The 14781-nt window shown below is 43.8% G+C and overlaps 1 protein-coding gene across 3 annotated transcripts in view; it reads right to left on the reverse strand.

Annotated features, from left to right (window-relative positions):
- Positions 1 to 2408, reverse strand: part of IGF2BP1 (insulin like growth factor 2 mRNA binding protein 1) — a 39393-nt gene extending 36985 nt beyond the window's left edge. For all 3 annotated transcript variants that reach the window (XM_036837249.1, XM_036837251.1, XM_036837250.1), the window contains exons 1-2: positions 2234 to 2408; positions 991 to 1051 (exon numbers count right to left, since the gene is read on the reverse strand). In XM_036837249.1, coding sequence (XP_036693144.1) covers positions 991 to 1051; positions 2234 to 2408 — 236 coding nt within the window. The remainder of the gene's footprint in view (positions 1 to 990; positions 1052 to 2233) is intronic.
- Positions 2409 to 14781: the final 12373 nt, after the last annotated feature.

Below are 14781 nucleotides of genomic sequence, written 5' to 3' on the forward strand. Positions count from 1 at the left end.
CTGCAACATGAGAGAAAACTCTGCACTGTCAACATGTTTAAAGTCAGGTCTGAGAAAGCAGAAAGACTCTGCCCTTATACTTCCCAGCCAGAGTTCAATGAAAGATTTGAACCATGAATAAGCTTTGGGGATAACATGATAAGAGTTACCCCCTTTGCTGAAGTGAGAATAGGAAGGTATTGGAACACAGTCTCTCTCTCTTTCTCACACACACACACACACACACACACACACACACACACCCCATTCATCCAGGGAGTTCTAGACCCTCCAAAGAGCCCCAGCTCACAGCCTGAACACAAAGCTCTCACCCCAGATGGTCGGTCCCCTTGCAACAATGGACTGAAGGAGTGGGGGTGGGGGGCTCAGAAAGGATAGTACAGCCAAAGCATATTTGCAAAATCCAGTTGGGAGGGGAGGATGTGTGATGGGAGGGACTAGAGGTAGGCGTCTGTGAAAAAAATAATGTCCTTGCCTGTTGCAGAAATATAAATAAAGCACAAGCACAGAGTTCTTTGGGGGGCAGGAATTCATTCCACTTCCCCTAGAGAGTCAAAGGGGACCCCCTCCCAATCCACTTAAGAATTATGGTGAGGGAAGGGGGGGAAAAACAGTCCTGCCAGAAAGTTGCTGAATGTCCATGAGTCTCAACTCTCTAAAGATTTTTAGCTTCCCCACAAAGATGGTCCCACACACCTTGAACAAACTCCACAAGGTTTCTCCTCTATTGATTTTTCTCCCTTTTACTTCTCCAAGTAACATCTCCTAGCCCACCCCAGCCTCAGCTTTTTTTTTTTTTTTTTTTTTTACAAGCTGTAAACCACCCATTACAAGATCTTAGCCAATCTTCCCTCCCTGCCCCCAACATCCGGAGTTGGGGGTGGGAAGGCCAGTAATGGGTTTCTTCCACTGGAGACACTATGGACCCCTGAACACAGCCTCTCAGCGCCCCCAGGCTGACCCCCTCCCCAGAGAAGAGCTCTTTCCTACCTTTGTTTTTTGGGGACGGAGTGTTCAATCTCTAGGCGTTTTCCTTGCAGCTCCACTTTCCCTAAAGATTAAATTGAAAAAGACAACATGAGAGCTTGGACGGGGAGGGCGGGGGGGCGGCAAAAAGAAGGAGAAATCAGGGTAATTCAGGAGTTACTGGGATTTGAGATCTTCCTAGGAATCCAGGTAGTGGGTTCCGCAGCCGGATGCGAAAAGGTCGCCTGGGGAATGGTGGACTCTCTAAATTCATTATCGTGTTTTCTGAATTTTTGTTTTGTTCTCTCACTGAGGTAGCCGAGTAGTGGACGGCTCTGGGAGCCGGATCTGGGGGAAGTGCGAGGGCGTCCGTGAGGGCCGGCTGCCTTTACGGCTCCCAGATGTGGGAAGAAGAGGCCGAGAAAGGGCTCCCCGTTTCTCCCAAAGTCTGTGGCAGGGGGTGGGGGTGGGGCTGCAGAATGAAACTTTATTTTCCTGTCAAGCCAGGGAGAAGGGCTTCGGGCGGCGGGGTGGTCACCTGTCGGGGCCGGCCGGGAGGCGAGGTCCGGGGGAGCGGAGCTGGGCCCCGCGGGAAGGGTCCCCGGCGGCCGCGGCGCGCGCCTCTCGGCCCAGCCTGGGCGTCTCGGGAAGCAGCATGGCGACCCGCCGCCGCCGCCGCCGCCGCGCCACCCCGCTCACGCCCCACTTTCAAATCAAAATGGCTCAAGCCCCGGGCCCTGGGCGGTAGGCGGGACCCCGCTCCTCTCAGGTCAGGCCCGAAGGCTGCCGTCCCCACGGAAACCCTGGAGGTCGGGAGCGGAGCGGGGACCCCTTCCCAGCCCGGAAAGGCCTACGGCGGAGGAAGGGGAGGGGGTGCGCACGGGGTGGGGGCGTCCAGCCTCGGACACCGAGGGACTGACGTAGGGCGCCCAGACTGAGTTGGCCTCGGTGGCGAGCCCCCCCCCCCACTCCTGCCAACATGGGTTCCCGCCCCGTCGGTGGGAGGCTAGGAGGATCACCTCACTAAAGCCTCCAGCTCTTCATCTCGGGCTAGGAGGAAGGGGCGAGGAAAGCCGAATATTTCCGCGCGAGGGGCCAGCGGGGGGACGGAGGGGGCGTCGGAGAAGGTGGATGGGAGTCGGTACCGAGGCCAAGCCCCGCAGGCCGGGGGCAGAGAGGAGTTGGCGGGCAAGGAAAGAGGAGGAGCAGGTCCCCGTTGTTCAGGCATTTCGCGGTGCTTTTTCCGGGGAGGTGGGTGCACTCTTACCGGAGAAAGTTTCGATGGCCTTCATCGCCCAGTGCTCGTCGGGGCAGTCCACGAAGGCATAGCCGGACTTGACCAAGAACTGGCCGCTGTAGGAGATCTTGTGCTCCGCAAACACTTTATCCAAGTCCGCGGGGGTCACGCTCTCGTTGAGATTGCCGATGTACAGCTTGTTCATGGTGGCGGTCTCGGGCAGGACGCAGTCCTGGGCAAGGCCGAGCGGGCGGGCGCGGGCGGCGAGCCTCCTAGGCCGAGGCGGGAGGCGGCGGCAGCAGACGCAAACTTTCTTTGCACCCCACCCCTGAAGTTGTCCGGAGCCGAGGAGGGGAAGGCGGCCGGAGGGCGCGCAGAGGTCGCGGGAGAGTTCGGGGAGGCCCGGGAGAAGTGCCCGCGGCGCGCTGGGAGGCGGACGACGCGGCTCGGCTCCTTCCCTTCTGTCCGAAACCCCTCCAAGCGGGCTGGTGTGTCACGTTTCTCCGCGGCCGCCCTGGCGCCGCCTCTAAATAAAATCGACTTGAAAAAAAAAAATGGAGCGGAAAAAAAAAAAAAAAGGCGAAGCCACGTGGTGAAAGCCCCCACCCACCCTGCAGGGGAAGACCCCCGACGCCTCCGGGCCCTTGGGCCCTCCAAGCCGGCCCAGCCCACCAAACTCCCGGCCGGGGGGGGGAGGGTGCCTCTCAACTCACCCCCCGGGTAAGTTGGGCGGGTGGGGGCTGTTTTCCCGAAGCTCTACTTGCCCCCTCCCCCTTGCAAGAATCTGGCCCCTAGGGAGGCGCCCCGCCCCCCACCCATCCCCCTACCCGGGCCCTAGCTGGGGGGAGAGTGGTCCGGCCCAGAATCTCCCACCTCTTAATGGGTTGGATAAAATGTGCGGTTATTTTTTATTCGAGTGGTCGGGAGTGGGGGGAGTTAGCCCACCCTACCCCAGCTAACTGCTAGCGACTGACAGGCGGGGGACGGCCGAGAAAGACAAAGAGAAGCCGAGGACTCTGGGGTCTTCAAGAGGGGGTCGCGCGAGCCGGTGATTTCAGAAGAAAAGCGCTATTCCCCTAGATCTTTAAGTGGGAGGGGGGGGTCTCGGCCTTCCCAGCCCCAGCGCTAGGAGACTCCCTCGCCTCGGGGGATACAGGATCGAGGGGCCCTGCGAGCGCGGGACTGTGAAGCTGGAAACACGGGGGATCGTGGCTGGAAACCAGGGATCCACAGGAAATCATGTTTCGGGATTCCCCCGGGGTTCATACCGGGGGTTCGGCTGTTGAACTATAACGTCTCGGGGTCCTGGGGGAAAGCGCGGATCCGGCCCAAGATGACCCCGAGAGAGAGGGAGGGGTGGAGAGAAGGAAGAGGAGTGGTCGCGTGAGCGGACCCGGGCTAACCGAAGGGGGAGGTCTCAGGCAGGGAGTGACAGGGTGGAGATCTAAATGATCCCTTTCTCCCTCCCTGACGCGGGGGCAGACAGGTGGAGTACCCTCCCCCCGTCCCACCCGCGACAGCGACGGCAGCTTTCCCAGCGCTGGGTTCGGGTCTCGGAACTTTGTTTGGGGTGCGGGATTTGGATCCCGGCGGGAAGGCGGGAGAGGCGCCGAGGGCCGGGGGCCGAGCTCTAAGCCCCGCCCACGTCCCCAGGTCAGACCCGCAGGGGGAGGGGGTAATTTCCGCTCCGCGCTCGGGGAAGCGAGGGGCGGGAGCTGTGCTCGGAGGAGGGGGCGGCGGCCCCTCCCCCGCCCGCCTGGGGAGGGGGGAAGCGGATCCGCCCTGGTCCCTTCCCTCGCCTTTGACCAACTCGTTCCGGATCTTCTAGCCCCGGGAACCCGAGGGACGGACCCGACTGGGCAAGGGGCGACACGTGGGCGGTCGCACCCCGTCTCGGCGGTGGGGGAGGGGGCAGTTGGCCGCGCGTTTCGGAGTCCCGGCTACGCTACGCAGAGCCGGGCGTGCGGTCCACGAGCACCCGGGATCCCAGGCCGAGGGGCGAGCGAGGCCAACGAGTTTCTAGCGGCGGGGGCTGGGATGGCGCCAGCGGGTGGTGGAGAGCGCGGCCAGGGGACCCTGGAGCCCCCTTAACCAGCGAACCAGGGAGCGGGGCGGGGATGGACCCCCAGTCATACCAGAGTCTCCTCGAACTGGGCGGAAGCTGGGGTTTTGCTCTGGGTTCTGCGGGAGGGAGAAATAATTCTGTCGCGGGCACGCGTGCTGCGAGGGCAGGTGAGGAAGGGGGTCACTCTCCCTTTCCCGGTCCCCGACCCCATTGTCTCAGTCGCCTGCGGCCCGGGCCGACTCCGCAACACGTGTTGGCTGCACCGATATGAATGCCTTAGATTTTTTTTTTTTCTTGTTATTATTTTGTGTTTGCAGAGTCAGTGAGCCGACTCCGACTTCGGCGCACCGCCCTTCTGGCAGAAGATTTTCTACCGTTCAAAAGTCAGGAGTTAAAGAACTGCACGCTCCACCTTTGTCCCCCTCCCCGTTTTCCCCGCGCGCTGAAAAGAAATGGGGCTTGGGGGTGGGGATGGGGGAGGGCTTCCAACTCGGTTTCTCCATCTCCACCACCTTCAAAACCCACCCTCCAAATCCGCGTTTTGTTCTTGCCAGCCACGTGTTTGTCGGATTTTTACTTTTGTGATATTTTTTCTTTCCATGGGTCTGCAGAAATTAAAATACTATAAGCCATCAGTTGCTGAGCAGACGGAAAATGTTTTCTCTCCAAGAAGGTGGGCGATATCTCTAGTCCACCCCCCACACCTCCTCCGACTCTGCTCCCTGTTTCTGACTCTTAATATTCAGTCAGCTCTTGACCATAAACAATTTTAAACAAACCAACGAGCTGGAAACTGCCTGCCACATAGTAGGTATTCAATAAACAATTTCTTAACTGAAAAGCAAGCTAATACAAATGTTCTTTGTACTAGAGCAAAGAACATTCGGAGGAAAATTAAGAGGCCAGGGGAAAAAAAAAATTATCTTGGCGAGAATGTGTGGGTCTGTTGCCCGGGGACTCTTCTTGGTGCTGTGTGTGTACTTTTGAAAGGGCTAAAAGATGGTCTCAGAAAGGCTGTTGTGTTCCTTGGCCTTTCCCTATATAGGAACCCCGATCTCCTGAAACCTTTTCTGTTACATCTGGGAACAAGGAAGAGGGTACTTGGGAGGGCATTCCAGTTCCCAGAAACTTTAAGTGCTGTTTGCTTCATTTAATTTAAATCTTTAGGAATTAATAGAAGCACCTCTCAGGTTTTCTCCCTGGGGAACATGTCCACTACTCTATCTCTTTATTCCCAAGACAAAAGCAAGTTACACCCCACAAAAATCTTCATTCAGATCTCTAGACGCCTGTAAAATGCAGCCCACCTTTTCCTATCCTAAATTCAAAGGGAAACAAATTTAAGTTAATAATTGAATTCGGTTCACTTTTATGTTGATTTTTTTCCATGTAAAAATAGAAGTCTAAATGTTAGCTGAAATTAGTCAGTTTCTTTAATGTTTTAAAATGACAGAGGAAAAAATATAAATGTATTAAATTAAAAATTTATCAACTACTGATAAATTGAAACTGATTAGTTCTTTTTAAAAATCAGCTGTTCACTGAATTCTAATCCTCCCCCCACCCCCACCAAGAGCTTCTGTGTATAGTCAGAGGCTGCAAGAACACAAGAGAGAGGAGGCAGCTGGGGCTGAGATGCAGACCCTTTTAGCCCCCAAATCAGTTTTGCCTCAGTGACCTGGCTATTTTAGGCTGAGGTTGGGGAGACTGAATGATGTTGATTGGTGCTTCATCTCTCCCCTCTGAGTGAGTCCAGCTCTAAAATTAACCTGAGAGAAGGGTTATTTCTTGTCAAGACTCACATTCCCAGGTTAGGGATAGGAATGGGATGACTTGGGATTCCGTAATTTATCATCATTCTTTTCTTTGGCTTTTTAAAAATTAAAGACAACTAGTCAACATTTATTTGTTAATAATTTTTTTTCTACACAACTTCTTTGGGAAAATTTAATCTTCAGTGCAGAGTTCAATTTAGTTTGTGAGAGTTAAAAATATAGCTGCAGGATAAATTGTTTTCTTTAAGAATAATGATTTTTAAAAGTATTATCATTATACTTCTTGTTGTTCTCCTCCCCCCTTCCTCCTTCTTCTCTATTTTTTCCTGGAGAAGTGTTTGGTCTAGTTACATAATTCAATTCTCTGAATTCAGAAACACTGAAACTTGACTCCATTTTAAAGATGGGATTCTGATCCATTTTCCTTCAGTGTGAACATACAAATACATGCAGAGAGAAAAAAAATTAAGAGAATAAAACAACTTAAAAAATTTAAATATAATTAAAAATTAATTTTAGTACTTCTTTTCAGTTGTTTTCAGTTGTTTTCCATTTGTAATAGTTTTATATTTTGTCATCTTATTTGTATATCTTGATTTTTTACTTGCTGTTGTGCCATAAGTATTTTCCCATGCTGCCTGCAAGTTTTGATAATGATCATTTTTAGCCAGCATGTTCTCATCAGCCCAATAGATGTAAGTTAATCATTAATCATTATTCTTAGATATATGTTACATCAAATTTTTTTTACTTTTGTTAGTAGTGCTGAATAGGTATTTGAGGGCATATAACTTTTTCCTCTTTTAGATTAGCTCCTTTGGATAAATCCCCAAAATATATATTGCATTTTAAATCTAACAGTTATCAATGACTTTCTATTTTAAAAGCTTCACATGTTTTACAAAAAAGAGGACACACACACAAACTGGAAAGCAGTTAGGAGGAAAATACATTAAAATAGAATTTTTCCATTTTTTGTTTTCTAATGAATCGTAATCAATATTGAAATAAACTTATGGTTTCTATGAAATATAGAAAAAGAAAATTTCACATTTACTGACATATGGCCACGTTGACTTCAAAGTGTTTGAAAGAATTTGTCTTTTGTTTGCTTGGTTTTTGTTTATTCTGTTGTTGTTTGCTTGTTTTTCATTGTTATTGTCTTCAGATATTTTACTTCTTCCTGCAACTTGAAGTCTTGGTGTGGTTCTTTTAACTGCCTATAAACTTTGAAAAAGTGTAAATTTGTCCCAATTTTAAAGCACATTCAGCATTTTCTCCTGTCAAATAAATAAAGATAACTATGTGTTTAAGATAACTCATAAAATGTAAGAGAATTATAAGCAGAAAAGGAAATTTCCTCCTTCAAATTATTATTTAAAAGTGTTCAGTGTTTAAAGCCTTAAATAGAAATGTATTTATTCCAGAGATAGAAGAGATTCAAGGAAGAAAAAGAACTTTAAGAACAATCATTTGTTTTTGTATGGGTCACACAATGTGTGTGACAAAACTGCTCAATTTTTGGTTTTGGCTCAGGTTTGCAATGTAGAAACTTGCATAAGGCAGGGAATCATTTATTTTATTAACTTAAAAAAAAATGGATGTTTCCAAATTCAATTTGTTAGTCAATTAAACTGCACCACACTAGCCCCTATTGACACATGTAAAAGAGATGGTCGATAACATTCCTCAGATTACAAGTACTGCATTTCACTCCAAAATCATTTGGTTAAAAGATAATGAACAACTTTGTTTAGTCCCTGTTTTGCACAAAATGTAAAATAGATTATTGGTTTGTTTGGGGGGAAATTGTACAATTGAAGAAAAGACAAGGAAATAAATGTTATTTTTCAAAATAAATTGTAAAAAGCAACAAAAGTGAGGGAATACATACCTCAATATTATTTAAGTGGGAATAGTAAAAAGACAATTTTGTACTTGAAAGCTACATATTTTCTAGGTATTTAAATGATTTTAATTCAAAATGAATCAGTTACAACATCAAACTGCATGGAGTTAATTTGACTTTAGCTGCATAACTTCTATGTTTTTTAAGACTGAAAGAATTTTTCTATCTGGAAAGCAAAATATTTTTGTTCGCTTCATTAAAAATTTACTTCTGATGATAAAATTAATTGATTTTACTCCTGTTTCTAGTTAGGACTTTTTTTTTCACGAGGTGTCTTAAATGTTTCTGAGTGCTTAAAAGGGGATGCTACTTTTTTTTTTTTTAAGTTGAAAAAAGTAATACATATACTATTTCACTAATATTTCATCAGCAAAATACTCATTAAAAACACTTAATCTGTCTTTGTAAAACAAACCTTTCCTTTGTAAAAGGAAAGGAATCCAGCCTAACAGTATATTATTTTTAAAAAACTGTTTGTTTAACTAAATTGAGATACAATTCTAAAAGTGATTTCAATTTTCATGGGTTAACAATCTAGAAAGAGTTTTGGTCCACACACTTCTCCCATAAATGCTGAAAAATTTTTAAGAATTATTATTAACACAACTTCCATTCTTAAACATAACTGGAAAGTATTTGATTAACATGTGTATGGTAAATGATTGAATAATTTTTATGAATTTCTTTTCATTTCTAAAATGTGCTTACAAAGTGTGTAGGAAGCAATATTAGAGTTATTTCTAAATTGCTTTGAAATGAGGTTCAGGATCTCTTTCCCTATCTTCCTCTTCCTCCCCGCCCCTCCCCCCGCCCCTCCCCTTTTTCTTCCCCCCTCCTCTCCTTTTGTTCCTCCATTTTTCTTCCTACTCCCGACACTGTCAATTCCTTTCCTCCTCCCCCTTTACCTTTACCCTCTTTTCAATTTTTCTTTTTTCTTTGTTACTTCTCTTCCCCCTTTTATTATTCTCTGACTCTTCTGCCCCTCAACCCATTTCTTTCCTCTTTTTAATCGGTATACCTATTCAAACTTTCTATGCTTTTCTTCACTCCTTCCCTCTTCCTTCTTCTCCCACTATCACTGACTTGTTGTCATTCAAACTGTTATTTCCGGTGAAGTGGAAGGATACAGAGATGCTTGAATTATTTTATACACCAAAACGGGAAACTTGTTACCTCTTTGAGGAGAACTCCAGGGTAATTCAGACCCCAGAGCTCCTCCGCCCTGTGCTCCCAGCATGTGTTGTCTGAACATTCACTAGACACTTTTACTTCTTTGTATCATTTTCCTGTGTCTTGTGTTGCTTATAACTAATTTGGTTATTAGCATTTTATGTTTCAAATCCTTGGGGGTAAAGACTATCACCCAGGGAGTCAGACACAGGTGTCTGATATATATATGTATATGTATGTGTATATATGTATATATATGTATATATATATGTATATGTGTGTGTATATATATATGTGTATGTGTATATATATATAAAATAAGTATCTTTTCATACTACCTGAGAAGAAGATGAGGTCAGTGTGATTAGATAAAATGCTGTGCTCAGCCTGTAAGTGCTTTTTCTTTCCTTCCTTCCTTCCTTCCTTCCTTCCTTCCTTCCTTCCTTCCTTCCCTCCCCTCCCCTCCTTCCTTCCTTCCTTCTTTTCTTTCCTTTCATTTCCCCTCCCCTCCCCTCCTCTTCTTTTCTTTTTTAAATACAATACTCAACAATCATCAGATGAAATACAAGTAAATGCAGCCATCCAAAAAACTGATTGGTCTACATCAAAAATAGCAACCAAGGGGTATCTCTGGGCTTGTCGCCCCCTAGTCTTGTGCCCATGACAGTACCCATTTCATGACAGTACCCAGGAACATCCTCTCTCCATTTCTGGTCAAAGGAATAGCCTCGGAATTATTCTCAGCTCAGGGTTTCAGGCACTCATTGGCAACCATCAGAGTTAGTTGGCACATCTCTGTCATCCTGATTTCCTTGATGCCACACAGCCAGCAGGACAATCTCAAGGGACAGTCTACATGCACCTCCTGCCAAGAGCCCTCTTAGGGTCTTCCTTCTGGGAATGCAGCTAGCACCTCATTAACCATGTAATGATTTGTTATTTTGTATGTCATCCAAAGCAAAAATGTCACTCCAGGACAGCCTTCCATCTTGGTGACTCTCTCCCAGAATGTCTGGTATAGTCACCCACCCATAGTAGATGTTTATTGAATATCCTAGCTATCAATACAGCTATGAACCCTCAAGGAGAAGGCAAACCAATTTTTATAGCAGGTTAAATTAAAGAAAAAATTAAGCCGGTCATGAAAATAGCAAAGTGCTTTGTTTTGGTTTTAATTTATAATACTCATTACTAGCAAGAATATAGTGAAATAAAACATTCCATATAACTGTGGAGGAAAACAAGTTTAAAGCAACAAAAGCCTTTCAAAATTCATACCATTTGACTAAGAAATTGCACTTTTGAGTAACACTTCTACCAAAAGTCCAGTATATAAAACTTTTTATTCAGCCTTAAAAAGAAATGAAATGAAATACTGATACCTGCTACAATATAGATGAACCTTAAAAACATTACACTAAGTAAAATAAGCCAGATACAAGAGGACAAATATATGATTCCACTTACATGAGATACCTAGAATAGTTAAATTCACAGAGACAGAAAGTACCAGGATTTGGGAGGAGCAGGTGGGGTGGGTAGCTAATGTTTTGTGGTTACAGAGTTTCAACTTAAGAGGATAAGAAAGTTTTTGAGATAGTATGATCGTTGCACAACAATGTAAATGTACTTAATGCCACTGAATCTTACACTTAAAATGATTACAGTTATAAATTTTATGTTATATATATTTTACCATGATTAAAGAAGGCAAAAAATATCTTTTTCGAAATTAAAAAAAAAACAACAATGAACAAGGATGTGTTATGTGCGCGTCAAGAAAAAAATGTTGGCAATATAAATGCTTAAAAGTAGTGGAATCTTCAAGTAACTTTAACATAGCCACTTAGTAAAATATTATGTAGCCATTAAAAATTATGTTCAAACAAGACCAGTGGGGCTTGTGTTTGGGAGAGCTGGGGGGTTGTTAGAAACAGAAACTCTGCTCCTGAAGGACGTACACAAAATCCCACACTCTCTGAGTCACATTCTTGAGTGGGGTTGTGATTTCCTGGGTGTATAAATGTGTCAAAACTTATCAAATTGTACACTTGACCTATATTTTATATTTCCTACCATCCTTCACAATAAACTGTCAAGAGTTCCAGATCAAGCCTGAACGTATAATGCAGAGGAAGAAATGTGATTTACATTGAGTTTAAAATTAAAGTTTTAAACTAGACTAAATTTTAAAATAAAAAATTTTGAAATTATTAAATTTGATCAGTTTTTCATTAAGTGATGTGAAAATGAGATTCCATAGATCATCACTGATGATTGTGATTAGAGAGGCATAAAACTATCTCATGTTACACTCTGCTTAGTTTACAAACTGGTCACATGAATACAGTAATGGATGTATGTCTGTATGTTGTTTCCTTAATTAAATACAACAGAGGTAATATCATTTCAAAGTGTAACCTCAGTAATATTAGTTTTACTGACAAAATAGATTATTTATTTAATTTTATTTTTTTTGTCCGCACCACACGGCATGTGGGATCATAGTTCCCCGACCAGGGATCTAACCCGTGCCCCTTGCCTTGGAAGTGTGGAGTCTTATCCAGTGGACCACCAGGGAAGTCCCCAAAATAGATAATTTAGCATTTGTTATAGAGTTAAATTTGGGGATATTGTTTGGACTCAGTATTTTGTATAAAATTCCTTGAATACATGTCTTACTATTTTGAATTTTCTCCTTTATCTTATTTTACCTGAGTATACAAATTCTTAACTCAGTTACTAGCATAAATCTTTAATAAGATAAAACTACATTTGTGTTAAAACATCAAAAAAATTATGTTCAAACAGAATTTAGGAAAATCTTGGGGGAAGTTTACAAAAAATGCATGTCACAAAATTGAGTATTTGTGCTCATATAGTCTGTGTGGTTGACAGAAAAAAAAAACTACATGTGCATAAAAGACTAGAAATTACCTTACAGCAACTCTTGCCCGTGGATACCCAGAGACATGTGCAAGAATATTTTACATCAGCGTTGTTTATAATAACAAAACCTAGAAACGCTACAAATATTCATCAACAGGAGAGTGGGTAAGTAAAGCCAGGTATAGTTATGCAATGGAATACTAGTGAGCAGTAACAGTGAATGAATTTTAGCAACGTGTATCAGCATGGGTGAATTTCGTAATGTCGATTGAAAAAAAGAAAAAAAACAGAGACTGAGTAATATACACATTATGGTTCAATTTATATAAGTTCAAAAAAATATGCAAAACTAAACAATATATTGTTTAGAGATGCATCCAGAAGAGGTTAAACTTTAAAGAAAAGAAAGAGAATGATAAGCAAACTTCCAGAATGTGGTGAATTTTGGGAAGTAGCACAGGGATGATTGTAGAGGGGCTCATAGGGCACTTCAAAGATATTGGGAATGGATGTCCTAGTTCTTAATCTGAGTCATGGCTATGCAAGTGTTTGTTTTATTATTCTTGAAACCGTACGTGTATAGTTTGCATTATTTTCATTAAGTATAAATATTTCATAATAAAAATTAATGGAAATAATAAAGTTTGGAAAAATTGTTAACAATACTTTTTTTCTTCCAGTTTTATTAAGATATAGTTGGTATACAGCACTGTATAAGTTTGTGTGCAGCGTAGTGACTTGACTTAACGCACATCATGAAATGATTACAAGTTCAGCGAACATTCATCATCTCATATGATACAAAATTAAAGAAATAGAAAATAATTGGTTTTCCTAGTGATGAGAACTCTTAGGATTTACTCTCTTAACCACTTCCGTATATAACACACAGAAGTGTTAGTTATATTAATCACATTGTACATTACATCCCTAGCACTTCTTTCTCTTATAACTTGAAGTTTGTAACTTTTGACCACCTTCCTCCCATTCACCCTCCTCTCACCCCCCCATCTCTAGTAACCACAAATCTGATCTCTTTTTCTATGAGTTTGCTTGTTTGTTTGAAGTAATGACATACAACACTATGTTCGTTCCTGGTGCAGAACATAGTGATTCAATATTTCTATACATTTCAAAATTATCACCACTAACAATAACTCTTTGGTTTTGAGAATATGAGTGGATTTCTTTCTGTTTCCTCCCTCTCTCTCTCTTTCTCTCTCTTTCTCTCCCCCCTGTCTCTTTTGCTGTCTCTTGACTCTGCTATATTTTCAAGATTTCTAGACTGTCTATTACATTTTTACAACAAACTTTTAAAAAAGGTAAAAGGAATATTCAAGTTAATCATCCCCAAATACCTTTAAAAGCCAAATAGGGAATAGCTTTGGCTCATCCGCTCTTCCAAGATTTGATGCAGCCAGAAGTTCATTTTCCATTAGCAGTCAGGGTTGAGGGTTAACTGCAACTCACCCTGATCCATCATGGATGTGGCTTGACTTTAGCTAAAGGTCTGATTAATTATACATGTATTCATAATACACTGAGGTGGTATGTGCTAAAACTTAGGACCAGCTGGTGAAAAACAGGAAGCAAGCACCCAGATTCACACCTGCCCAGTCTGTCCTGGATCTTGCAGACACATTGCTCCTTTCAACTCCCAGGCTTGAGTCATTTTCGTTTTCATTTGCATTCACTGGAAACCCATAAGGCTGAAGCTTATTTCTTCCTTATTAGTCTCGGAGTTTCTTGCTGAGGGATCTCATGTCCTTCAATACACTGGAAACCACATGGCAGGATCCATGTTGCTTCCTGTCTCTAAGTGAGTGGCTTCATTATTTTTACCACCTAAGATCTCCTTTATTATTCCCCCATGAGCCCAATATTTTGAAAAACGTTGCCTATCAAAGAATTCCATTGATCAAGTAATATCAAATATTGAGTGGCTAAGCAGAGCTTCCACACAAGTGGCAAGAGGTTATACTATTTCCACCAAAAGCAAAGGGACTTGGCATTGGAATTTACCCATACAGCCTTGCCTGGAATAATGTCTGATTGGTTTGATGTCCTAACTGGCTGAAAATAGTTCATGGATATACTGCATCCATTATACCTTCCTTCCTTCTTAGAGCCCTGGATCTGAGGACCCTAGGGTTTGAGAAACAGTCAGGACGAGCTTTCCTAATTCCAGCACTTTGCCTGGGAGGAGAGCAGAAGAGGAAAGAAGAAATGCAGAGAGAACATTGTAAAATGTGGTAAATACCCTGAGGTGGTAATATCATTGTTTCTATTCTATAGCTCAGCTAGGCCACTGATAGGTAGCAAGACCAGGAGTCTAACCCAGATATGCCCGGACCCAAGTCCTTGCACTTGCCATTATACCAGTGGAGCATTTAAAAATCTCCATGCAGGGCTTCCCAGGTGGTGCAGAGGTTAAGAATCCGCCTGTTAATGCAGGGGATAGGGGTTCGAGCCCTGGTCCGGGAAGATCCCACATGCTGCGGAGCAACTAAGCCCGTGCGCCACAACTACTGAAGCCCGCGTGCCATAACTACTGAAGCCCGCACACCTAGAGCCCGTGCTCCTCAACAAGAGAAGCCACGACAATGAGAAGCCCGTGCACCGCAATGAAGAATAGCCCCTTCTCGCCGCAACTAGAGAAAGCCCGAGCGCACCAACGAAGACCCAACGCAGCCGAAAATAAATTAAAAAAAAAAAATCTCAATGCAACCCACACGTGTACCACAATTTATTTTATAGAAAGGTGTAAAGA

Source organism: Balaenoptera musculus, chromosome 20, assembly GCF_009873245.2.
Source record: "Balaenoptera musculus isolate JJ_BM4_2016_0621 chromosome 20, mBalMus1.pri.v3, whole genome shotgun sequence".
Classification (NCBI taxonomy): Eukaryota; Metazoa; Chordata; class Mammalia; order Artiodactyla; family Balaenopteridae; genus Balaenoptera; species Balaenoptera musculus.